Below are 23,669 nucleotides of genomic sequence, written 5' to 3'. Positions count from 1 at the left end.
CTTTCAAGTATGGTAGGGGAAGCAAACTACTTTCTCTGTGGAGGGCAAAGGTCTGACTAATATCTCTATACATTTTTTATGCACCCTTTTATTTTCCTACATGTCAAACGCAGGCCCAGATGAGCAAACACTGGCACGTTAGTGCTTGTGTGCTAGTGTGTTTTTGTCATATGAAACAGGGATTCTGCTCTGCTCACTTCCTGTCAAATAAGAGCAAGCCGCCAAGAATGACTGCCTGACATGCTCGTACGATCGCGAGGTTCTGGGAGGTGATGCACCGCCGCTCGGGCAAGAGGCGTCGCTCGTGACATGGGCGCACTGCAGTCAAGGTTTGAGCTCACAGACCAAAGACTGGAAAGTTGTTGTTTTTTTCTTTACTCTGAAAAAAGAAAAGAAAAAACCTGAAGAAAGAGCAATTGCGTTTCGTTTGACTGCGTTTTTTACTTTACGACAAACAAACAAACAAACAAACAAAAAAAACAACACAGTTGCACAAGTTACAAACATACTTTGTGTTACATGGTTTGAATAAATGTTTCATAAAATTCTGTACACTTTCAAAATGAATCACTGCCTTGTTACTGGGAATTATCCGAGTACCATTTTACAGGTATGATAAGCAACACCCACCCGTGTGACACCGCACATTGCCGTTTTCAGAGTCTCTCCTTCTCCGCCACCACATGCAGCCGCCGTCGTGTACATTATTGCCTAGTAATCGGATCTTACAGGGGTGTTGGACGTCTCTTTCTCTGTGCTGCTCCTGTGGCTGAAATCCAATCTGCTCTGGTGGCCCCAGCAGAAGAAGGAAGCCAACACTTTGCCCAGTGACTTTCTAAACTTCTCCCCGACAAATGCATAGATGACCGGATTTACACAGCAGTGAGCCAGGGCAATGATCTCAGCGAAGCCCATGGCAGAGTTGACGGTTTTCGAATCCGCGCAGTTGTTCAGGACGTCGAACAGCTGCAGTGTCTGGAGGAAAACGACGACATTGTAGGGCACCCAGCACACCACAAACACGCAGACTATGGTGAATATCAGCTTCACGGCTTTGTCCTTTTTGGAGTTCCTGGACCTGGAGAGCACGGCAAGGATTTTCACGTAGCAGAAAATCATGACGGGGAGGCACACGAAGAGGCCCACTGTGTTCTCGCCGAAGTTGCGCAGCATTTTCCAAAACCGCGGCCGGTCCTCCGGGTACAGCGGTTGACACTGGGACGCGTCGTCTTCGTCATGCTCCAGGGAGGCAAATATCAGCTGGGGCGTTGCCATGGCGCCGGCGACGACCCAGACGGCGATGCTGGCTGTGATGCCGTAGCGAAGCGTCCTGGCCCGCATGGAGGCCACGGCGTGGACGATGGCCAGGTAGCGGTCCGCGCTCATTAGGGTCACGAACAACGTGCCACTGTAGAAACCCAACTGTTCCGAGCAGCAGAGGAGGAAGCGGAATCAGAACATGGACTTGGCCATTGGCATTGAAAAACTCGATTTCATCTTGGTTATTGGCAGAATATTCCCCCCCCCCCCCCCCCCCCCGTTACACACAACTTGTGTACACAGCATACTATGCAGTAGAAATATGTGAACGACCTGGTTAAAATGACGTGATATTCATTAAGTTTTGCGCTTTGTGGGAAATACCGATTATTAGCAGTAATCCCTCACGGAGTTAAATAAAGGAACTACTCACGCACTCTTGTGCTAAGTCAAATGTGAAGAAGTGTTAGTCAGCTGCGCCTCTTTATGGATCCTGCTTTCTGTACAGTAAGTACCCAGAGTCCGTTTACCTGATAGACGCCTGTCATCAGTTTGCACGATGCAAGGCTCTGGAAGTTGTGGGCCCAGAGGGGCAGGGACACGGCCATCATGAGGTCCGACAGCGCCAGGTTGAGGAGGCACACATCCGTCATACTTTTCAGCCTTATGTACCGGAGGAGAACCCAGAGAACTGTGATGTTGCCTGTGGAAACACTCTCGAGTTATGAATCCGTATTTTGTGGTATCTCACCATGGTCCGGTGACAGACTGCGTGCGAATTTGTGAACGTACCTATCAGACCCAGACAAAAGAGCACGTAGTAAAGAATCGGCAAGACCATGGATCCCCAGGGAAACTCCAGACTGGGATCCTGCTCGCAGGTGGCATTGTAATCATAGTCGTACATCTCCCAGCCCGACGTGTTCATGCTGCTGTGTGAGAAGGAACAGGACATTTGGGCATTCATTTGGTTTCGCGAGGTAGCGCAAAATATCAATAATGACAAAGTAAAGTACAAAAACCTATTTCTGTTGTGAAAAGAGAGTTAGTCGATCCAGGGATCCAAATCATCACCAGCAAAAGCACGACAAGTCACACAGCAAACACTGAATATTGATATGCTACAATGCGGCCCAGCGGTAACTGGTTTCCCGTTCCTGCAACAATCAAGAATGAACAAGCACCCAAACAAAATAACAGTAGCGAGGCAAGTGTACAACATCTAGTCTGATGAGCACTGAACGAGTTTCCTCAACTCTACAAAAAGTAATAAGAGGGGTCTCTGGATATAACGTTCTTCAATAAATCCCCCGAAAGTTGGATTTGCTTTAAGCTGACCTCTTGGGCTCAAAATCAACACAAGTCAGAGTTGCCCCGGGAGATCAGCAACGTATCTTTGAGCGTTCCTCTCATACCTTCGATCAATCCAAAAAATGAGGGAGTGAAAACGACACAAAGCTGTTTCAAAAACTTCTTCTTTTGGGGGGGTCAAAAATAGCTCCTATCGCGGAAAAAGGCAGTTGTTCACTTCCCTTAGAGCCTTGAATGAAAAGATCTCTCCGCTCATACGACTTTCCAGAGAAGGAAAGAAGAACAGCAGGTTGGGCAGAAAAACGTGATCACCCAGGACGATTCTGGGTTTTGATCCAAATGGAATTATTAGCATTATTATTATTAGATAATAATATATATATTTTGCCATATGAAGAGCTATCTTCCGCTCGGGCCAGTTCTTCATCTGAATTAAATTTCTCACTTACAATAAATTTGAATATATATTTTATCCTCATGAGAAGCCAAAGTGGCAGAATCGATAAAATATAAAAAGAATTAAACTACTTACTTAATGATCAATGAGAGGTTTGGACTTTCACACTGATTTGTTTTGCGGTGATGTAATCTTCAAAAGAGATGAAGTCATTTGAAAAAACCCTCACACGTCGAGGTGAAGGGGAATTCAGAGATATTGCTGGACTTTTCTGCCCTTTAAGATGAACTTTAAAGATACAATCATCATTTAGTCGGGCATGTCTGAAAGGCTCCTGCTCCAAACATGCGGAGGTTCGACTGCTGAAATTTCAAACACGTTATCTAACAACCATCACCGGCCCAGGTGTAAATTTAATGAATATCACAAGCTTCCTCTTTCGCTGACCATAATCAAATGAAGTCATCTCTTCAAAACCACATCTCAATCTTTTTTTCTCTCACTTATCAGCAAAAGACAGAACCACCTGCTCTGACACCGTACGTCGACCCTCACTTCCTGTGGCTGACACTGTTCGCACGCGCGCGCGCACACACACACACACACACACACACACACACACACACGCGCGCGCGCGCGCGCGCACACACTACGTCTGGCAACTTAACATTGCGAATCGAAAAACGTTCAATGCTCTCACCCGAATCACTGCTGCCGAGTGTGAGTGTTCTCGTGTCTCGCATCAAGCCTACAGAGCCCTTCGGTCAAGTTGCATCACTCGCGTTTTGCGTCAGGTCCTGCTGCCGATCCAATTTCTGGTAAGGTGAACTCTGGGTTTCGTCGTTTCCTCTGCATCACGTTGAGGCTGTACAGAGGTGTCAGAGAGGTGCGTGGTTTTCTCCGAAATTTCCCTTCATGCACTCACTTGTGGCAAGAAAGGAGTACGGGGGGGGAATGCATTCTAATGAGGCACCTTTCTCTTTTTCTTATGTATCTTTAGTCTAACCGGTCACCCACATCAAAATAAATATTGACATATCTGACCCCATATCTTTTCTACGTTTTCCCCCATGTCTCACTTGATGAGCGTCAATCTCATCGGCTGGATGTGAGCGGAACTCGCATTCGTTCAACCAGATGCAAAGTGGAAACCTGCTATTTTTAGAAGGACGCGAGAAAAAAAGCACACGAACTGAGTCAAAAAGAGAATGTATTGAAGGCGGACAAAATACAATATATTCCACATTTACAGAAATGTGAGGCATGAGACAATATTGGAAAAATAAATTCAATTGTATTCATATGGCGCCAAATCACAGCATCTCAAGGCACTTTACATACATCACAACAAAACACAGGTCTGATGAGCCAGATTCAAATCCTTGACAAACAAAAAATACGCAATAGATGCAACAAAAAACATAATCACCATAGTTGAAAGAAGTAGCTGAATTGACAATGAAAGTGAAAAAATTGAAAGGGCACTTCAAAATATTTTTGGGTTGTTTTTTTTCAAACGGTAGCATTGACAGTTAGTCTGAATGTTGGTTTCCCCCACCAACTTGTAGACTTAATTCAAAATGTGTGAAAAGGATGGAAACAGGAATCAGGCGCGGAGAAAGAAACATTGTGGTCACAGGCTTTCACAAACATCCGTAGTTTCTGTCAAGCGGTGCAAAGGGTTTGACCAAAATGGTTTAAAAATAATTGCATGTGCAGGTGCAGGTGCAGGCAGCGTTAATACTCGACACATTGCTGATGAACAAAGTTGTCATAGATGGAAAATGTAAGGGGACGATAAACACCATAAACCACTTTGCCGCTGCCCTCCGACCTCCTACATGACAAAAGAGGAGGTGACGTCAGAGGACCTGGACACGACCGAGTTTTTCCTGAGGTAGCCGTCCAACAGGTCTCTGGCGGAGCGAGTGGCAGGAGCCCACCTCCTCAGCAGCTGCACGGCTCGCGTCTTAAACTTCTGTCCCACAAAGGCGTATATGATGGGATTCAGGCAGCAGTGAGAGTAAGCAAAGGTCTCGGTCAGTGTGACGGACAGGTTTATATTTGCGCGAAGACGGCAGTCGTCCGACAACTTGCCTAGAGACTGCAGCATGTGCAAGACAATGGAAATGTTATAGGGGACCCAGAACAAGAAGAAGGCAACCACTATGGAGACGATCAGCTTCACAACGCGGTGCCTCTTCGCACTCCTCATGGTCAACAATGTAGGGACGATCCTGGAGTAGCAAACCACCATTACCAGCAAGGGAATCACCAGACCTAATGCGTTCGTTGCACAGAGTGTGTAAAGCTCCCAGGCAGCGTTGTCCGGGGCGTAGGCACATTTCGGCCCATGAGACTCGTCTGTGACCCCGGTGAAGACAAACGCCGGAAGGGAGACACACACGCTCAGCAGCCAGACACACGAGCTGAGAACGGCGGCCGCCCTCTTGGTGCGATGGCGCGCCACCCTGTGTGTGTGCACGATGACCAAGTAGCGGTCCAGCGTCATGACAACCATGAAGAAGATGCTGCTGAAGAAGCCGGCGAGGTAGCAGAGTGAGACAAAGCGGCACATAAAGTCCCCGAAAGTCCAGCGGGCGACCGCGGCGAAGTGAGCGTAGAAAGGCAGCGTGAGCAGGAAGAGGAGGTCGGAGAGAGCCAGGTTGAACAGGCAGATGTCAGTCAGGTTGGTCTGGCTGCGGTGTGTCACCAGGACACACACAACTATGCCGTTACCTAGGAGAGGGGACAAATGTTAACTCAGTCACAATATACATGATATGATACGCTGTAGGCCCTATGTGAAATAATGGTTTTACTCTACCCCTAACCACTACTTCTCTCAAACCTACTGTCATCTGAATCCTTAAAAAAAAGGCTTAACCCTCAAAAGACAGTCGGGACATGTGGGGACATGTGTTCTTGCCTCAATTTAGTGTTTATTCAGTTTTCAGTCCTCACAGATTTATGTAAACACACACAGGACATTGGGTTGAACAAACACACACACACACACACACACACACACACACACACACACACACACACACACACACTTACCAACAAAGCCGACGATGAAAACCAAAGTGTACAGAGTGGGCAGAAACACACTTCCAAAATTCTTCAAATCCACAACATTGGTAGGAGTGTAGTTTATGTAAGTTTCTTCATAGAAGGCTGAGTAATCGAACGTCGTGCTGAAGGTATGATTTATTCCAGTATCTGCAGACAGAGATAAGCTTTTTTAGGTTATTTCAACGTTCACAACACGCATGGCCTTATTTTATCTCTTATTTGTGTACATGTGGGTAGAATACAGTAGGCTACATCAGAGTGGTGAAGTTGCCCTTAATGGAATTCAGTTTGGGGTATTAATCATTTTGAAAGGCCTTTTTTTTCTTCCCAATGCTGCGTGCACCACAAACAACATATAATGGAGAGTACACCACTTGTTTTGCGTAAGGATAGATATCTTAGAGTTGAAGAACTGAGGTAAAAACAAAAATAATTTTAACCTTTAACCTTCCAACTAAAACCAACTAGTAAAACCTAAACTATCTGCATGGATTGTTGCTTCTGTGGGTGACAAAGTACGATAATGTGCAAGTTGGGTGACGCAGCCCTCAAAGTTAATTGATAGTGGGAGTTATGATGCCACCTGCTGACCTTCACAGGCGATGCCTGGAAACGTTAGCCACGCCTACACATTAATAAAAAAGAGGGGGGACAAATTAAAGTGAAAACTTTAATTGAATTCAAAGTCAAGATTTAATTTAAAATGACCACTGCAAAAACTTTCATGTAAGACAAGTTGTTTTAGAATACTTGTCCACTGGTCATCTGACAAGATGTCGACTTCCATTGTAATCCTGTTGATTTCAACATGCCATTAATGTATTTCATAATGCCCGTGTTATGCGTTTGATAAGAACAAAAATATCTTCTTTTTTTCTTTTAATATCTAAAATAATCTCAGGATTCAAAAAAAAAAAAGTTTACTAAAGAATCAAATAGAAGTTCAAAATAAAATGATTATGCATTTTGTATTTTTAATTTGATTATGATAGGAGATTGACGTACAATTTACAGCAATGTGTTCGCCCTCATGTATCGCACATTTTCATGCATATGAGAAAAATCGAAACCATAATGGAACTATAGATGTTCCAAATTTTGTATAGTCGGTGAAAATGCAACTACCTGACATGGCGATGCCTTCCCCTCTCTGGTGAACAGTGGCTGCAAGACCAGGGCTCCTTTTTTCCCCCCGCCGTTGTATCTGAACGTATTTGGATAAAATGTCCTCAAATGTACAGTGATGTTCTGTAACTGTCTCAAAAGTCCACAGTCTGCTTATAATGAGTGTCAGTCACCAAAAACACTAAATACCCTATCATTTCCTGTACGGCCCCAAGTGTGAATGTGAGATCCTTATCAGGAACCCACAATTCACGCTTCTTGAAACACTAACAGGCCAAAACAAAACCTAATGCAAAACTTGTTAAACTAATTTATAATGTTGACAAATATTTGATATATATCACAGTCCTGGCGGTATTTATATATGTATGTGTGTGTGTGATTAAAATATTTGAATATCAATAGCGTGTTCAAAGATTTCAATTTAATATCAACTAGAAATATTAGAGCCACAAATGTTCCTGCATATTCAAAGGGCAATAGGTGTCTTTGTGATTATATTAGGCTACAGACATTATACCGTGGGACTATCTCGCCTCTGCTGTTATACAGACATCCTCATTTATCTTTGTCTTCTTTTTTATTATGTTATTATTTTCATACAGCATGGGCTTTTCAGTAAAAATCTAACTGCGGTCCATGAGTGCCATCTTGTGGTGGAGGGTGATACGGCAGTTGTGCAGGGGAGGCGGAGGCGACGCACGGGCAAAACAACACAAAGCATGCCGGGAGAAAAAAAACACGCCGGGAGAAAAAGATTTGAATTCTCATCATGGAATATCAATGACACATTATATGCATTTCTTTTCTTTTTGCTTTTAACACTAACGTACGGCAGCAGCAAAAAACAATATCATCATACTCCCACCACTACAACGATTAAATAATAATACGAATAAATTGTCTTCATGTGATGGATTCTACTTGGTTTTGTTATTTTAACCACCGTCTATTTGTTTGCACACATCGCGCAGGATGATTGACGTGAGATCTGCTGACGAAGGCGGGCCGGAGCGAGCCACGTCAAGTTAGAAAGACTCACAGGAAACCGCGTAGTGTCGCCTTCCGAATAAAAGAGTGCTATTTTAAAAGGTTCTTCTCCTTGATAAGAGCCACTAACCCTAACTATGTAATACACACGCCGTGTATAAAGATATGAAAGAAGGGCAAATGCGGCTCAGCAAGAAGAACGAATGCAGCGGCTGTCAGCGGTGCAACACAAATATGAGTTATGTAATCCTGGTCTGCTGCTGTCACGCAGTCAGGTTTGTTCTTAATATCGTTATATCTCGCAAACGTCCCCCAAAATGGCTCAATCATACAGAGGACGTCGTGATGGAAACATTTATTTTTTTTTAATTCACCGTGCGATTTCGTTTGTGAACTCTTATTTTGAAACGCCCGCCACAGGAAGTTCTATTCAATAACCCGACGGACTTGACCACGCTCGAAGGGAAAAAATCAACCGGTGGGAATACGAAGATTATATCGAGTGGGCTTTTTTTTTTTTCAGATCCGGCAGAATGACTCGGTGAGACTGTCCCGACGAAGGGTAAGTTCGCTTTGATATAATTCTTCAACGTGTGTGGGGTTGTTGTTGTTGTTGCTGTTGTGGTGGTGGTGTCGCAGCTCAAGCGGACACTTGTTTGCGCTCTTTGTGCCGGGACACTGTCATCCATGCGCACTGTCACTTTGTTGGAGCCTGTGAGAGAGAATTCAAAAGTTGCTCTTCTCCTTTGAAAAACAAAAAAACAAACAAACAAACACACGAACCGTTTTAACTGGTTGAGGCCTGCTAGAAATAATAATCAAATAAAAAAAAAAAAAAAAAAAAGTTGTATTAATTGAGCTTTGATGTGCTCGCTCGCAGGTGACAGACGCGATCATGGACGACCGTCGAGGTCACGACATCTGAATCACTGCGATGACCGAGTCCTCGAAAGCGCCTCTCGGGTGAGTCCCGCAAAAAGAGCATGTGCACTAGGAACAGGGTTTCGTCGCCTCCGACGGTTTCTCGGAACTTTCCAGATACATTTGACTTGTGTCAGCAGGGAAAGCGGCGACGGTACATTGTGTCGTCTGTGCATCAGAAACAATAGTGCTCGAGTTTCCATTTGAACGAGCACATTTCTTCCCCCCCCCCCCCCCCCCACATATGGTTCCACTGTGAGTCTGTGTGGTGGCTTCCCATTAATTGATCGGCCCCCCCCATTGGACAATAAAGTTAACTGCAGAATTGTTTGGCCTATGAGGTGCAGCCCCCCACGTCTGCCTATCTAAAATGCACACACACACACACACACACACACACACACGCTTTTCAAGTGTGTGTGTGTGTGCGTGTGCGTGCGACCTCTATAGTCCGCACTGCCAACCAGAGAGAGGCTTCCAGCAGCCCGGGCCACACATGTAGCACAGACAGAGTCGAGTATGAAGCGCTCTGGGGGGGAAACGGTCATAGTTTGCTAGAGGAGAGACGGGGCCTCCCGCTGACTGGAACAAACGCCCTCATCGCAACCGGTCGCGATGATGGCGTTGTGCGGCGTGGCTGTTTGTCGGACCGCGCACTGCATCTCCGCGGCGTTTTTTTGCACCGCTTCGGCCGAAACCCTCGTGTTCTTGCCGGGCACTGCCGCCTGAATATTATTATATGGTGCTTTTCGTGCGAGGTCTGACTATGACTGGTGGCGGGAGTGCATGTGGCTGCCTCAGTTGCACGGCCCTTGTGCTGTACTTGCTCTCTCACTGTCACAAGACAACAGGGCCTGTTTTCTGCCACGACAACTCAACGTGTCCGATTTGATAGATGCCTTTTGTCATGCCCAAAGGACACTATGGTATTTATATATAAAAAAAATGATCCTGCTTCTTTATTGCATGCTGTGAGGACTATAAGCTCGAGGGTTATTTCGCGGGTCCCTGCTCGACATGCCCAAAATGAGAAGAGTCTATATCTCTGCAACGGCAAGGACACACAACGTTAAATAGACTGGGCTAGAGTTCAGCGGCCCACAGGTCAATCTGAATGATTGACACGTCTATCGAGCCGTCAGAGCCAGGAGAATCGACGGGCATCCTCCAAATCCCTGTCAGCGGCACCATTCGCTAACTTTGAGGGGGCGAAGGTCAAAGCCCTTTCACATTAGAAACACCAGCCTGAGAGCAAACAGTGGTAAAACAGGCCGTTTAACTGCTCAAAGTGACGTGTAGCCTTTGTGCTAACTAGCGGAAGCTGATTTTTGGATCGAAACATAAGTTATTGTGACAAAACATCAAAGGTATGACGTCATTTATGCATATCGCTGTTCCACACCAACTCCTTTTTCGCCCTTCGGCTGCTCGTTCGATGGCGGTTGGTCGTAGGGCGACAAGAAACACACCGTTGGAATCTGTGGAGTCTAGGCTTTGATGTGTAGCTTGTGGTGTTAGCATGAAATATCACGACCATCATGTTCGGACGTACTGGACGTGTAGCTGTCGTGTTTATGCGATATGCGGATTTTGGTGTTTGCAGTGTGTTTTGCTTAGGTGGAAATGGTTGACATTGGCGTGCAGCAGAGTTTCTCCCCGTTCTCTGGGATGAGGGATGTTATTATGAGAAGCACATTAGACAAGGCGTGACTAATAATCACATGATGTGTGGGGCCTCATCGTGGTAATATAGCTGTCTACTAGAGGGCCGAACGCTGTGGTGACTTCGTCAGCTCTGAGCACAGCGTTGCAATTATTGTTTTGAAGATGTGTCCCGCTGTCGTGGTAGAGGGCTTACACCTTTTATCCATCATGCATCACTGCTCCGGGGGAAACCTTTAAACTACTCTGTCAATACTGTAGGTGTGTGGTGAAAGGCTCAACAGCAGTGAAGTGCAGAAATACAGTGAAACACGGTTGTCCTTCAGCGGCAACCTGAGTAGGGTGTGATACTGTTCGGTGGGAGCGTCGGTGAGGTGACTTCAGGTTCAGTCTAATTATCCTGCTGGTCTTTCGAGCAAAAAGGTCCCTCTAACCAGGCACTCTTAAGCACAGTGATTTCAGACACTCAAGTCGCTCTTCTGGCCAAATTACCAAGTAGACTCACTGCTCACGGAGAGTCAGCTGGCAGTGGAGCCACATGCCGCTTTTATCCGGTCGGTGCGGGACTTTTCTGTCGGCGTAAATTACCATGACGACTCCCTTTGTTGCTGCGATTTCTTTTTCGTCATCGGCAGCTTTACTGCATAGCCCAGTGTCCTAATGAAACACAGCTCTTAAACTACAATATAAAACACACACACACACACACACACACACACACAGAGCGTGGTCACTGAGCAGACAGACTGCCCTTTTGAAGGAAAAGAATTTTGTTTGTACCTGGTCATTGAAATCTGAGCTCTCTCCTTCCAACTTCCTTCCCTCCCAGGGACTAAATGCACTGAGATCAAGGCGATTCACGATCAGGCCCAACAATGGCACACGTATATCAATATTTGAGTGTGCGTGGCTCTGACAAGGGTTTTGGCGTGAGTCGGAGCTTGTTGATTGTATTAAGACTCGAGTCGTTTTCGGCAGAACCTACTGAGGTCTGGACACACAACGTTCTTAATCGGTACACTGCTGTTTTTCAGTCCATGTCTGGACCTGGTGTGTTTGTGTGTGTGTGTGTGTGTGTGTGTGTGTGTGTGTGTGTGTGTCTGCATGTGTCCACCTGTGTGCTTGTGTGTGTGTCCATTAGCCTTAAATCCAGAAGCCTGATTGATGTGGTTTTGTTACATGCCTAATCCACTCGCACAGAAGCAATAAGGGAGCAACACACTAATGGAGGAGGGAGAAGCAGTAGGGAACTTGAGTTTACAGCGTTCTTCCAAGACTTCCAAGTGTTTTTTTTAAATCTTCAAAGGTTTACTAGAGCCCCGTCTGCCTGTCTTTTCTGCGGACACGATCCTGTGTGACGTCAAATCCGTGTAAGTTTGACTCTCTGTCACATGCCCCCAGTGATGATGGAGCACCCACCCACCCGCTTTGATGAACGCATTTGTCGCACATTCATCACCACACAGGCTCGCTGGTGCATTCCTAATTTTTTCTAGATCTTGCCTACTCAGTTCCCCTCGCGAAGTGCCACCGCGGACGGAAAAAAATGGTCAAGCCCTTCCCAACTCAACACTCTGGCTTCGCGCTGCCATCTGCCTCACCGTTGGTAGGTCTCGCCTTTTGGTCGTCAGCGCAATCCGTTGTCTGCGACAGCCTCGTTTTTGTTGTGTCCGTTCAGTTTTGAACACACACCCTCGGGAAGACGGGGTTGGACGGATTTGACGGATAAGTACAGTGTGGGATTACAAATAATAAGTCTCCGCTTATCCTCAGCACACACCCGGACATAATTACTGGCTACTGAGTGTCCTGTGCGCGCGCATGCTCGCCTGTGTGCGGCCGCGAGCACTGTATGTCGGGAGATCAACACCAGTTGATAGCCGCAGTCGGTGCAAATGCTCATTAGTGTGCAGCCGTGCCCACGAATGCCAGCCCCATTCTTTGCGCACTATCTGCCTCGTGTGTCTGTCAGTCCACACACCTTCTTAAAATACTCTCCGATGGACTAGGCACTGAAATTCAAAAGGAGAGTGCGAACACGTCCTCCCCGACCCACACATCCCTTCACAGAACCTACTCCATTTAGGACTTTAAGGTCCGTGTGGTCAGCCACCAGCTCAGCACTGCTGACTAAGGGAGTTCCCTCTCATTCTCCCTCACTGAAAGGCTATGCCGATACCCTATGCACTTTTCAGCAAAGAGGAAAATGTTTTAGCGAATGCGGTCACATCTGGATACTCGGTGCTATTTATTTTTATGATGGGTTAAATTTAACCTCTATGAAATGTGAGACAGGATGGAGAGAGAGAGAGTATTTGAGGTTGTTGGCAGCTGTACAGTGTGTGTTCGGCAATATCGGCAACCATTTCACAGACTGGCCTGTTTTTAATAGAGAGGGTGCGGATGCAGTTCTTCCACACTCGCTTTTCTGTAAGGATAGCAGTTCGACCAAAGTTCACACTGACTGAGCGCATTACGTCGCACGTATATGCAGTGTAACCTTTGCCCAATGTGTGTATTTAATAAGGGGTCCATAAATATAGCTTAAGGCTGATTGAAAAAGCCTTTTTACAGATGCATGCTTTGTTATGTGCATATATTCTAGTCATATGCATATACTGAGCCCATGAGCTGGGGTAGTTCATTTCTTAACTAAGTGCTGAAAGTGCCGGAACGCAGGATGTTTGCCTGATCTGCATGGCACTTAACAATTACAGCGTTGTCTGTTGTGGCTAATGTTCTCAGTAGGAGGTTATTGTGATGCCAGGCACAGTTTGGATGTAATGAATGCTTCCGCGGTCCGTGCACAATCAAAACGGCACCGACTCTCCGCACGTATTTTCTCCGCAGCCAGGCCATGATACGTCTGAGACATCTAGACCGGCCGTATTTATAGACTGTTGTGCTCCCGAGGCCCCCCGACACTATCCAACCCCCGTTTACTGCTATTTGGCACGCTGGTGAAAGAAAGAGAGCACTGGCAGACACCTTTTCGCAACAAACTACTGCCCGTTTCAAGAATCTACAGTAGACTGTCTCTGCCTGTATTATGCAGCTGCTGTTGGCTGCTCAGATTTATTTCTGGAAGCCTGCTCTCACATGTTAGTCACTGTGGCATGTGGGTTTGTCAGGGAGGAGGACAGACGGACTGTGTACAGATGGGACGGACTCCTCTAAGCCACTGACGTGCCGTAGCTGTGCCGTCGCCTGATAAGGCCGAGGCGGTGCACTTTTCTCCTGTATACGCTGGGAAGGCTTTGGCACATTTCAAACCATTTAACACTGCCGCCAGCTTCTGTCTTGTTCCGAGCGTTGTGAACTACCTTGTCAGTTATTTAGCAATAGGTGGTGGTACAGTATTTTAAGAAGTGACTGAGGTTATCAGCAGTAGATATGTTTCGGTTCGGATACCAGTATCGTAGGGGGCCCAGATGTGCCCTAATGCGCCGCATTGGGCGTCGGCGGGTAGACAAATTCATGGATTCAACACCACGTCTTTGAAAGTATATTTGTTTCAAAAACGTTGCTTATTGAGTGAATTATTGAGAATGGCAATTGTGTAATACTTTTTTTTCCAAATCAAAGGGTCCCATTGTGCCCATGAGCTGTGCTCGTCTGCTAAAAACCAACAATATCTGTATTGTAAGTGTTTATCTTCTTGTCTCGTAGCAGCTCCGATTGAACATGCAGCTCAGGGAATAAGGAACAGACTAATTAGTATTTCCTGCTGTTGTCTCTTCGTTCGGTCTCTCCCCCCTCTCTTCTCCCATATACCCTTTTCTGTTCCCTTTATTCTTGCTTACCATTTATATGGACTTCTGTGCCACCTAGGATTCCCTCCCTCATCCCTCCGTTTCAACAGCCTTTTATTATCCAGAAGAACAATTACAAATACCTGTTTGTTTTTTCTCAATGGCTGCCCAGGGATACTCATGTGACACAATGTTCCTTTGTTGATTTCACTCAGTAAGTCCACCTCAGTCATTGAGTGATGGCTGGAAACAACGGAGGTGTCAAGGAAAGATGTTGATTCGGTCATTGCATTACTTTTTTTCTTCTTTTTATCGACATTGTATTGCTATTTAATTTGCTATGATTGTAAAGCACTTATTTGTTATTAAATGTGCTACATACATAATTGTGACTTGACTTGAAGAAACGGAAATTCATCTTGGCTTAGGTCTACAGAAGTGTCGAATAAGATCTATAATGGGAAGATAGATATGTTTATGTTTTTCCCCCCCAGACAGTAGTGTAAGGTGTTTTTTTTTTTGCTCCTGGTTTTCTGGAAAATTATTGTTGTGCTGGAACATGTCTGGCCTTGAACTGTTATCAACACGCCTCTGTGTCACTGGTCACAAGCGGACATAATGAGTACATGTGAAAATAGCGCAGAGCAGAGGGAGGTGGAGAGGTGGAGTTGGGTGGGTAGGGTGGAGTGCTGTTACAGTAAGTGGATTTCTCTCCTTTAAGCAGGTTTGAAATGGATACTCCCGGATCACCGGTTGCTGACTCAACCTGAGGTCACTGCAACGTATCCTGGAAGTGAAATTCTTAAATGACTGCATAGAGTGTAAGCAACCTAATTGATCCCAATGAGTAACAATTCATTTAGCACCTGAGGTGTGGCGCTGTCTTTTTTTTATTTCCCATGGGTTATTATGTTACTATAACTCAGTGCTGTGTAACAGATTGTGCAGAGCTCTGATCTGGTGGTTTTAGAGAAGTTGAGAATTGCGTAGGACCTGATAAAGTAAATATCCTTATTCTAGATACTTTAAAAAGAGTACATTGTAGTAGGTGTTAAGACAATTTATATATGCATGCAAACTCACATGGAACAACAGACGCATTAGATGAGTTAAGTAGTTTGAGAGATTTGGCCACTCAGCATTGAGTAAAAATAAAACACTACTTTATTTCATTTCATTTTTTTTGGTGTGTTGAAAAATAATGCATAACGTCAAACTGCTTTTGACCTGTATAAACGAAAGGTGCCCTATTGATTTTTTGGGGAGAATTCTGAAATACAGTTATTCTGCTTTTTACGGGCATTTGTCAAAATTTGACTTGGTAGGTTAACAAATGCATCATGTAATGATTATGTTGACATAATAAGAGGTTACAGGTTTGCATGTATTTAGGGGTTTTCAAATGTTTATCCCTGAATCATGCTGACGTTAAATTCTCTTGCAAAATAAAATTTAACAGATGCGATCAATAGAAAATTACTTCAATTTTAAACTACAGACAGAGAGAAAGCCTTGTATAATATGTACATTCAGTCTGTACTTCCCATTATTTTTACTTGGCTGTAGTAGTGAGGTTGGTAGCGAGTCTATGGTGGGCCACCTCTGTAGTGACATTATCATTGAGACAGTTGACTGGGTGTGGTTTTAACTCCATGGCTGGTAATATGAGCATCATGGCATATGCCGAATTAGACGGATGTGTGCCTAGCAACTGCAAACAAATGCTTTACTGGGCTCCTGTGTCTCCAGCACTCACTTCCAAAACAGATAATCCTTCCGTCTTTTTCTCGTGTCCTCGCTCGTTTCTCTTTCTCTTGGTCACTTGCCCCCCCCCCGTGTGTGTGTGTGTGTGTGTGTGTGTGTGTGTGTGTGTGTGTGTGTGTGTGTGTGTGTGTGTGTGTGTGTGTGTGTGTGTGTGTGTGTGTGTGTGTGTGTGTGTGTGTGTGTGTGTGTGTGTGTGTGTGTGTGTGTGTGTCTCTGTCCGCAGCTGCTACTAACCTAAGGTCTGCGCTCTTCTGCAGTCAAGTGGTGTAAATATAGGTTGCCATGGGGACACCACGACACCCAAGGGGGTATGTTAGTTAGGTAGGAGGACCGTGTGTGTGTGTGTGTGTGTGTGTGTGTGTGTGTGTGTGTGTGTGTGTGTGTGTGTGTGTGTGTGTGTGTGTGTGTGTGTGTGTGTGTGTGTGTGTGTGTGTGTGTGTGTGTGTGTGTGTGTGTGTGTGTGTGTGTGTGTGTGTGTGTGTGTGTGTGGGGAGTGGCCGAGTGTTCAGGATGTGTATCATACATTGTGCTCATGCGCAACAGCAGGGCTAAATTCGAGTGTGCACACAGACGAGTGTGGCAGTGGCTCTGACGTGCGTGTGTGAGTACTGCCTTTTAGGTGGGTGAGTGAGCTCTTGAAGTGGCTCATTTTGTCAATGTTTGTACTCTCGGCTGATGTGTCTCCCAAATAAAAAGCTTTGATCACACACATGTAATGTTAAAATCATTTCACTTTTCATTTATTTTGAAGTACCACTTCTAAACTTTGAGTACGATGCAGCTACTGTATTGCAGATGCTCCGCAGAGGTTCACAAGGCCAACTAAAAACTGCTTTAATTATGGTGGACGTCTGTCTGGGAGGTCAGCCGGCATCTGACACACTAAGGCTGCAATAATGTTCGTGTGTGTACTGAAGACAGTCAGTCTTTTTACATGCCTAAGGAGAGACTCTGCAGTGCAGTTGAAATCGTGTCCTATACGGTGTTGTGCTATTCTCACAAATATGAGATATAGAGAGATAATATTATCTTTCTTTTTACATCAATTCTTATTTAATGCCACAGAGCTTTGGTTTCATCCACTGCTTGTTTTCTCAGGGAGCACAAAGTGTTTTTCACGGTGAATGTAGGTCAATTAATCTGCTCCATTCCCAGTTGGTTGTCTTCATTAGAGGAGAGTAACCCATTGTTTCAGTGAGCCTGCACTGACCGAGGACACGTCTGTCTGTCGCCGTCTAATCGACCGTCTATCTGACTGACCTACCGACTTCATGGGCGTTTGTAGCTCTGCGTTCTGCCCGAAAATCATAGATGTGATTCACTCGCGTCCACAATAAACTTTTTTATATTTAGACTGGCTCAGTCAAGTCAGACTGTCTGTCTCTGTTTCTCGCTCATTGTCCTATTTTTAACCCCAGCAGCTTCAATCATCATCTTATGTGGCCAATGCTCCGTCTAGGTATCAATTGCAGACTGATGGAGGAAGCTTTCAAGTGAGACAGTAAGAAACGGGCCACTTGTGAGCGGAATTTCTGTTGGTGCGGATGGTGCTGACGGAGCATAAACGAATATATTCCGTTATTTTCATAAGACCTTCCAGAGTGGGAACTTTTTAGGCTGTGTTTCCATGGCTGGGATAAATACAGTCCTTGACAGTTACTCTTTATTTTTTTTACCCAAGAAAAATAAAAGAAACTGAACTTATAGTCTCCAGTGTGTCAGATCAGCGTTACATAATCATTTTTGAACATCAGTAATCCGACCGTGACGTGCATGGATTCGCTATCTATACATTGTCATTTGCACAAACCATACGTGTGGCACACAAACACGGTGATGCCTCAGCATTCCATCCCGGCACGGTTCGTCCTGGGTGCTGCGATCGGGAGCGAGCATGGCTGTATTTGGGTCAGGGAGGCGGGAGCCTGCACGCGCACAGACTGTAAAGGCGCAACACGCAGACATGCAGCAGACACTGAGACTAATCTGTTAAAGAGCCTAGCACACGGACACAAAACACAGGATGGCAGGCTATGTATAGGCCTACGTGTTAAACCCGTTACCGTTGCTTACTGTTCACTGAGAGCAAAAGGAAGGCTACAATAGTTTGTGCCCACTTAGATATTACACCTATACAGACAATGTATTCTATTGCTGAGCAGTTGTTTTTTTTATTGCCTTTAAGAATGACAGACTACCGAATCATCCTTACCAGATTATTTCTCCATCAGCAACTCCCTGGCGACCAGCATTGCCTTCGAGGTGAGAGATGCACCTGTAGGGAGTAAAGTGTTCAACTAGTTTTTGCGACAGGTTTGTGTGTGCTGTGATCGGTCGAAAGTGTGGACTCCAATCTGCGGTGCTCTCTGCTCGCTCTGTTTTCCACTCACAGCTGCTCACGTGTGGTCGTGCATTACTCTGTCACAATACAACATGACCTTTGACGGTTTAAATGCATCTATTTGTTCTCATACGGACTGCCAAACACCCAAACGAACTGTCTATTCTAAGGAAATGCTGACTGATAGAATATAGTGAAAGAACTGTGTCCCTGTTAATGCGGTTTAGTCAAGTGAAAAGAACGGGGTGGTTGTGCGTGCGTGCGTGCGCGCGTGCACCCGCCCATTTGAAATTCATCCCCTGTGGCAGTTCAGCACTTTCTGCCCCCCTGTGCTGGCGCAGGGTGTCTTGCTTTTCCTTCCCTACCTCTCCTCTACTTGCTCACTCTTTCTCCCTCTCTCATACTTGCTCTTTCTGACTCTGTGGGAGACGAGGCTTTTCCTAAAGGAGTCCTTTCAGTGTGTGTGTGTGTGTGTGTGTGTGTGTGTGTGTGTGTGTGTGTGTGTGTGTGTGTGTGTGTGTGTGTGTGTGTGTGTGTGTGTGTGTGTGTGTGTGTGTGTGTGTGTGTGTGTGTGTGTGTGTGTGTGTGTGTGTGTGTGTGTGTGTGTGTGTGTGTGTGTGTGTGTGTTTGAGAGAGATATAGCGGGGGAGAGTGTGAAATGTTACGGTGGGACAAACAGCAGAGATGAAGAGAAGGATACTGGCTGACTGTGTTTAACCTGGCCGGGCCCCCAGTCCCTCAGTTCCACTGGGACCTGTTCTTTTGTACCTTCGTAGACACAGACAAATACAAAAAAGAAATCACATAATACACAAGTCTCTAAGCTGCTCCCCCCCCCCCCCACATCTTTATATCTAATTTTTCTTAATCCACCTTGCAGTTAATGGTTAGAAAGTGTAGTCTTGTCAGTCGCCTGATGCAGCCATTGAAAACCATTTTCTGCATCTCGTAACTCAGTGACACCCTGGGTCCTGTGTGTAAAAGTTAGTTGATATTCGACGTCGCCGTTAATGGTTAACTGACGCCAGGTTAGAGTCCGCTCTCTGCGCTGCGCTCACGTGCGTTCTGCCTTCACTGCGTTTCTCTGCGTCTGAAAAGGGCAGCGGTTGCCTCGAGGGATACTGGATTCGACTGAGCGTCCCCCTCTCATTCTCAATGAGACAGCTGAATCCTTGGAACTGGGGTTATAAACAGTCTGCTGTATAACGCTTCTTTTTTCGGAGCACCTGATCAACTCAAGGACTGCTTCCGACGTGAGTGGGATGGGTTTTCTTTTCTTTTTTTTTTCTTCTCTCCCTCCAGTTATCTACAACTAATATTTGTGCTGTGAAGACGGAAAGTGAGTGTGTCCTGAGAAGTGTCGCAAAGAATTAGCTATTTGTCATTGTTAGCAGACTGAAGTGTTTGACTCCCGTTTAACCAGCTGTCCCTGTCAGGCTGAGGACAGTTCACGTCGAGCCGAGGTCAACTGTGCAGATAGCAGCATCGCGCCGCTCGCATGTCATTGACATCTGGCACATTCTCCGCCCACGTGAGCTGTGGTTTGAATGTGGATTTGTGTTCTAGTCTGTTTTCTTTCTGAGCCAAGCAAATAGCTTTGGGTCTTCCAGATATCGCTGCTTTGATTCGTTTTTGATGCTTACAAAAATTGTTATTGACGACGTTGTCCTCGTGTGCGTGTGTGCGTGTGTGTGTGTTATTATTGTACAGGCATTTCAAGATTTATTAAGAGATGTTGTTTGCATTGCATTGCAAGTAGAGTTATTAATTATTTCCTGTCAGTATGATCTTCGGAAACAGTCATTGAATACGTGACACTATTTTTTTTTTTAAGAGTAAGAATGCTTGTTATTATAATCGACGATTATTGTATCAGGATACTGAGGAAATGAAGATATAAACAGGTGCTCAAGGTCGGATCATCTTGAGAACCACAAGGATAAACCTCAGCATATCTGTAGACTGTTACGTAATCTCAGAGAAGAGACAAACAAACCGGTACAGAAAAAGAAGTCATTGACATTCAGGCCGCTCCCGAACTGGTGAAAGGAAGTTGTTGTTCATTGGGATGTGGCGCTAGCAGAATTACATACGTGATTTAATTTGTCGAAAAAATGTGAACCCAGTTTCACAAAGAAATACGAATACAACACAGCTTTATTAATCACGGTTAAAATACAGGATACAGACACGCACTGTCAAATTTAAACAACAACAACACTGGACGTTGATTTGGTGATTTTTTTTTTGTTCATTTCTTTTTCTTTTTCATGGGTCAAGCTGTAGATGGAGTTTAGAATTGTCCTATAATTTCTATGGATTCTGGGATGAACGATACAAAAATACATACACTGACTGATTAATGACCTTTATGCGTCATACTCGAATACGTCACGTGGAATTGATGCCTGTTGCATACCTACTTTAAAGGTTAGAATTAACAGTGTCCCTTTTTTGTGTATCTCTACCATTGCCATCGCCCAGGAGGAGAATGAAGGCACGTGCCCCACCCCCGCCGCGGGCCCCTCAACCCGCCCCGCGCAACATCTTCCGAAACACTGATGGAGGAGGCCCATCGGGAATCGAGTCCAAGGAGAACATGATGAGGCCCACGGTGGATTTCCAGCTAACTCTGCCACAGGGACACCAGACCTCTGTAACCGAGGAAGGCAGGTGAGAGGACAGAGAGGGCTACGCAAGCGCACATGCATTCTGGGTGACTCGCTCCCTTTTTCACGGTTTTTTGTTCAGCTGCTGTAAAAAGTGTCACAACCACCAAAGTCTATTCATACCCACACGTTAACGTTCATATCAGTCACCGGTATGAGACCCGTTTGTGTGATTTGCTGTGCCAGGGAGGCCCTGTCGCGGGGTCCCAGTCCCAGCACAAGCTTTGTCTCAGAGAGTCGACGGATTAAGCCCGACCTGCCACTGTCCTCTGCCCCTAATGAGGTTTCTCTCCTCTGGGGCCGAAAAAATCTCCGTCGTCTCCCTTGTACAGAACAACAAGCTGCTCGTTTAATAGCAGCTAAGCCTTTCATATATTTTTGTTATCAAAACACTGTCTCTATGTTGCTTCCTCTCTCTCTTGTAGAAAAGTTGGCTTATCAGAGAATCTTTATGCACTAAAGCATGCATAACTGTTATGTAACCTTCTCAGACGGCCTTCATTGCTTAAAATAGGTTAAAAAAAAAAAAGAGGCTGTGGTTAGTATTGCAGCCTGAGGGCTCTTTCATATTGGGCTTCTTCATATTGCTAAGCATTCTCTATTTATCTGATATAAGACCATCAAACTGTGGTCAATCACCAGGGGCTTGGTTTCCTTATTCCAGATCATTTATGGCAAAGGAATGTACGACCGTACATTTTTAGCTTCAGGTGTGATGTGTTTACTGTTCACGGTCTACCACTGCTCAATAACAACATCGAAGCCTGACCGTGCGCAAGGTATTCGTTCTGATATGACAAAGGTGTCGTAAAGGCACGTATCATAAATAGCTGATATTGAAGAGTATAACCCTAAAGAAAGATAGGGAATGCAGACGGTTAGACGTGCTGCCTTCTATGACACATTTTACAACTGTTTTCATAAAACATTTTAACCCTCATGGTAGACCGACACAAACTTATCTCCCTTCAGTAGCTTCATAGTTGGATGATTCGTCGTTTCCTCTCACTGATACTGTACTTAATCTGGATCTTCCATCGATTCTTTGAACAGACTGCTTATCTTTATATCAATATTCAAACCTATTAAGTCATTTTTATAGATGGATTTTCTAGATGTCTTGTGCATCGTCTCACACATATCTCCCATACTGTCATTTTTCCCGAGCGGAAATTTATGATTTGGAATAATAAACCAATGTTTTAACTCATTGGGATGAACGAATGTGTAATTGGCCTAAAAATGTGAACCAGGGGTTTTGAACAGCACAATGCACCATTATGGGATTACTCTCCTCTCAGGTCGTGATCGGGTTGGGACATAAATCAGCTTGAGAGGCACTTAACAAAGGACACTGTGTGTGTTGGCTGCAGATTGTCATTTTAGTTGTAGACTATGTCCATTTGTTAGTGATTGTCAATAGTGTTCTTTGTAGTAGTATCGTCCTCAGTCCTGTCATCTGGTCTGGCTGTTCCCAGAAAACATTGGACACTGTCTCTTGGTTTCTTTATGTGACGATTGACAGGTAGTACCACAGGCCTCCTCATCAGCTGCAACACACACACACACACACACACACACACACACACACACACACACACACACACACACACACAAGAAGAAAAACAACATTTGGTTGTCATTATTTCTCCATGGGACGCTAGAGCTCCTGTCTAGATAACCCGCACAGATTAAATCTTCAGCATGTGATAAGTGGCTTCTCTGCCTTCTGTTCTGTGGTTTCTTCTGGGCCTTTGTTTTGAACTCTCCTGAAAAAGCAAGGTTGTGCCTCACCACATCCGAGTGGGCTCGGTGTGTGAGCTCCTGTGCTTTTGTGTCCGTCATTCAGCCGTTCTTTCTGAGGACATTAGGTGAGAGTATTTCTCTGGTTTGTGGTGTGAAGTAATTACTTCCCTCTGCACTGGAGCTGAAGCTTGGCTGGCGTTGTAACCCTATATTCTTCCCTTCCTCCCCCTCTTTCACTTTCTCTCTCTCTCCTCCCCTCTCTCTATTTCTCCCCCTCTCAGCAAGGCGCTGATGGACCTGCTGGTTGAGCTGTGCAGCCGCTACCACCTGAACCCAGCGCTGCACACCCTGGAGCTCCTGTCGCCCGAGGGCCGACCGTTGGGGTTCAAGCCCAACGCTCTGCTGGGCTCCCTCAACGTGGCCTGTGTCCTCATCAAGGAGAAAGTCTGGGAGGAGAAAGTTGTGCGCAGACCGGCGCCCAAAGTGCCAGAGGTGAGTCAGAGGGGAGCCTCGAGTTTTTTTCTGTACGCTTCGATTGCCATGCGATTGGATCGCAGAGACATTCATGTTATATGTTATATTTGAACACATTTTGCAGAGTGAATAACCCATGTTTTCTTGTGGTCTGCACGGGGCAATGTAGATTGATGTAA

General features: G+C 45.4%; 3 protein-coding genes across 14 annotated transcripts in view; 1 reads left to right on the top strand and 2 right to left on the bottom strand.

The window, feature by feature from the left end:
* Positions 1-240: 240 nt before the first annotated feature.
* si:cabz01093077.1 (C-C chemokine receptor type 2) lies at positions 241-4,047 on the bottom strand. 6 transcript variants are annotated; one of them, XR_007031505.1, is made up of 5 exons: positions 3,669-4,047; positions 2,053-2,192; positions 1,791-1,963; positions 631-1,422; positions 241-379 (listed from the first exon to the last, which is right to left on the bottom strand). XR_007031505.1 is itself a non-coding variant. In XM_047334614.1 (4 exons), exons 2-4 carry the CDS (start codon positions 2,186-2,188, stop codon positions 712-714), a joined length of 1,020 nt encoding a protein of 339 aa, XP_047190570.1. In that variant the 5' UTR covers positions 2,189-2,192; positions 3,669-4,047; the 3' UTR covers positions 422-711. The 6 variants fall into 6 exon arrangements, 5 of the variants coding, with proteins under 5 accessions (XP_047190570.1, XP_035506433.2, XP_035506574.2 ...); XM_047334614.1 differs by lacking the exon at positions 241-379 and having other exon boundaries at positions 422-1,422; XM_035650540.2 differs by lacking the exon at positions 241-379 and having other exon boundaries at positions 422-1,422; positions 2,053-2,189.
* cobl (cordon-bleu WH2 repeat protein) overlaps positions 3,769-23,669 on the top strand; it is a 55,022-nt gene continuing 35,121 nt past the window's right edge. For 3 of the 7 annotated variants that reach the window (XM_047334454.1, XM_047334431.1, XM_047334441.1), the window contains exons 1-4: positions 8,591-8,723; positions 9,042-9,124; positions 21,086-21,274; positions 23,298-23,508. In XM_047334454.1, the coding sequence (XP_047190410.1) occupies positions 9,096-9,124; positions 21,086-21,274; positions 23,298-23,508 (429 nt within the window). In that variant the 5' untranslated portion in view covers positions 8,591-8,723; positions 9,042-9,095. Of the gene's footprint in view, positions 3,787-8,574; positions 8,724-9,041; positions 9,125-19,666; positions 19,855-21,085; positions 21,275-23,297; positions 23,509-23,669 lie in introns of those variants that run through there. The other 4 variants (XM_035649988.2, XM_047334468.1, XM_047334412.1 and 1 more) reach the window with 4 other exon arrangements.
* ccr2 (chemokine (C-C motif) receptor 2) lies at positions 4,162-7,407 on the bottom strand. Its single transcript, XM_035650842.2, has 3 exons — positions 7,172-7,407; positions 6,032-6,193; positions 4,162-5,707 (listed from the first exon to the last, which is right to left on the bottom strand). The coding sequence occupies exons 1-3, from the start codon at positions 7,176-7,178 to the stop codon at positions 4,806-4,808; spliced, it is 1,071 nt and encodes a 356-aa protein (XP_035506735.1). The 5' UTR covers positions 7,179-7,407; the 3' UTR covers positions 4,162-4,805.

This window comes from Scophthalmus maximus, chromosome 1, assembly GCF_022379125.1.
Source record: "Scophthalmus maximus strain ysfricsl-2021 chromosome 1, ASM2237912v1, whole genome shotgun sequence".
In the NCBI taxonomy this organism is placed as follows: Eukaryota; Metazoa; Chordata; class Actinopteri; order Pleuronectiformes; family Scophthalmidae; genus Scophthalmus; species Scophthalmus maximus.
Note: the sequence above shows the minus strand (reverse complement) of the source record. Positions and strands in the feature narration are given on the sequence as shown.

What these genes read in the sequence shown, in the direction of transcription:
- si:cabz01093077.1 (XM_047334614.1), bottom strand. Translation starts at nt 2,188, where the DNA reads ATGAACACGTCGGGCTGGGAGATGTACGACTATGATTACAATGCCACC. An exon ending in CTTTTGTCTGGGTCTGATAG is followed by an intron (nt 1,964 to 2,052) that starts GTACGTTCACAA and finishes GTGTTTCCACAG; the next exon opens with GCAACATCACAGTTCTCTGG. An exon ending in TGATGACAGGCGTCTATCAG is followed by an intron (nt 1,423 to 1,790) that starts GTAAACGGACTC and finishes TGCTCGGAACAG; the next exon opens with TTGGGTTTCTACAGTGGCAC.
- ccr2 (XM_035650842.2), bottom strand. An exon ending in TTTCATCGTCGGCTTTGTTG is followed by an intron (nt 5,708 to 6,031) that starts GTAAGTGTGTGT and finishes CCCCTCTCCTAG; the next exon opens with GTAACGGCATAGTTGTGTGT.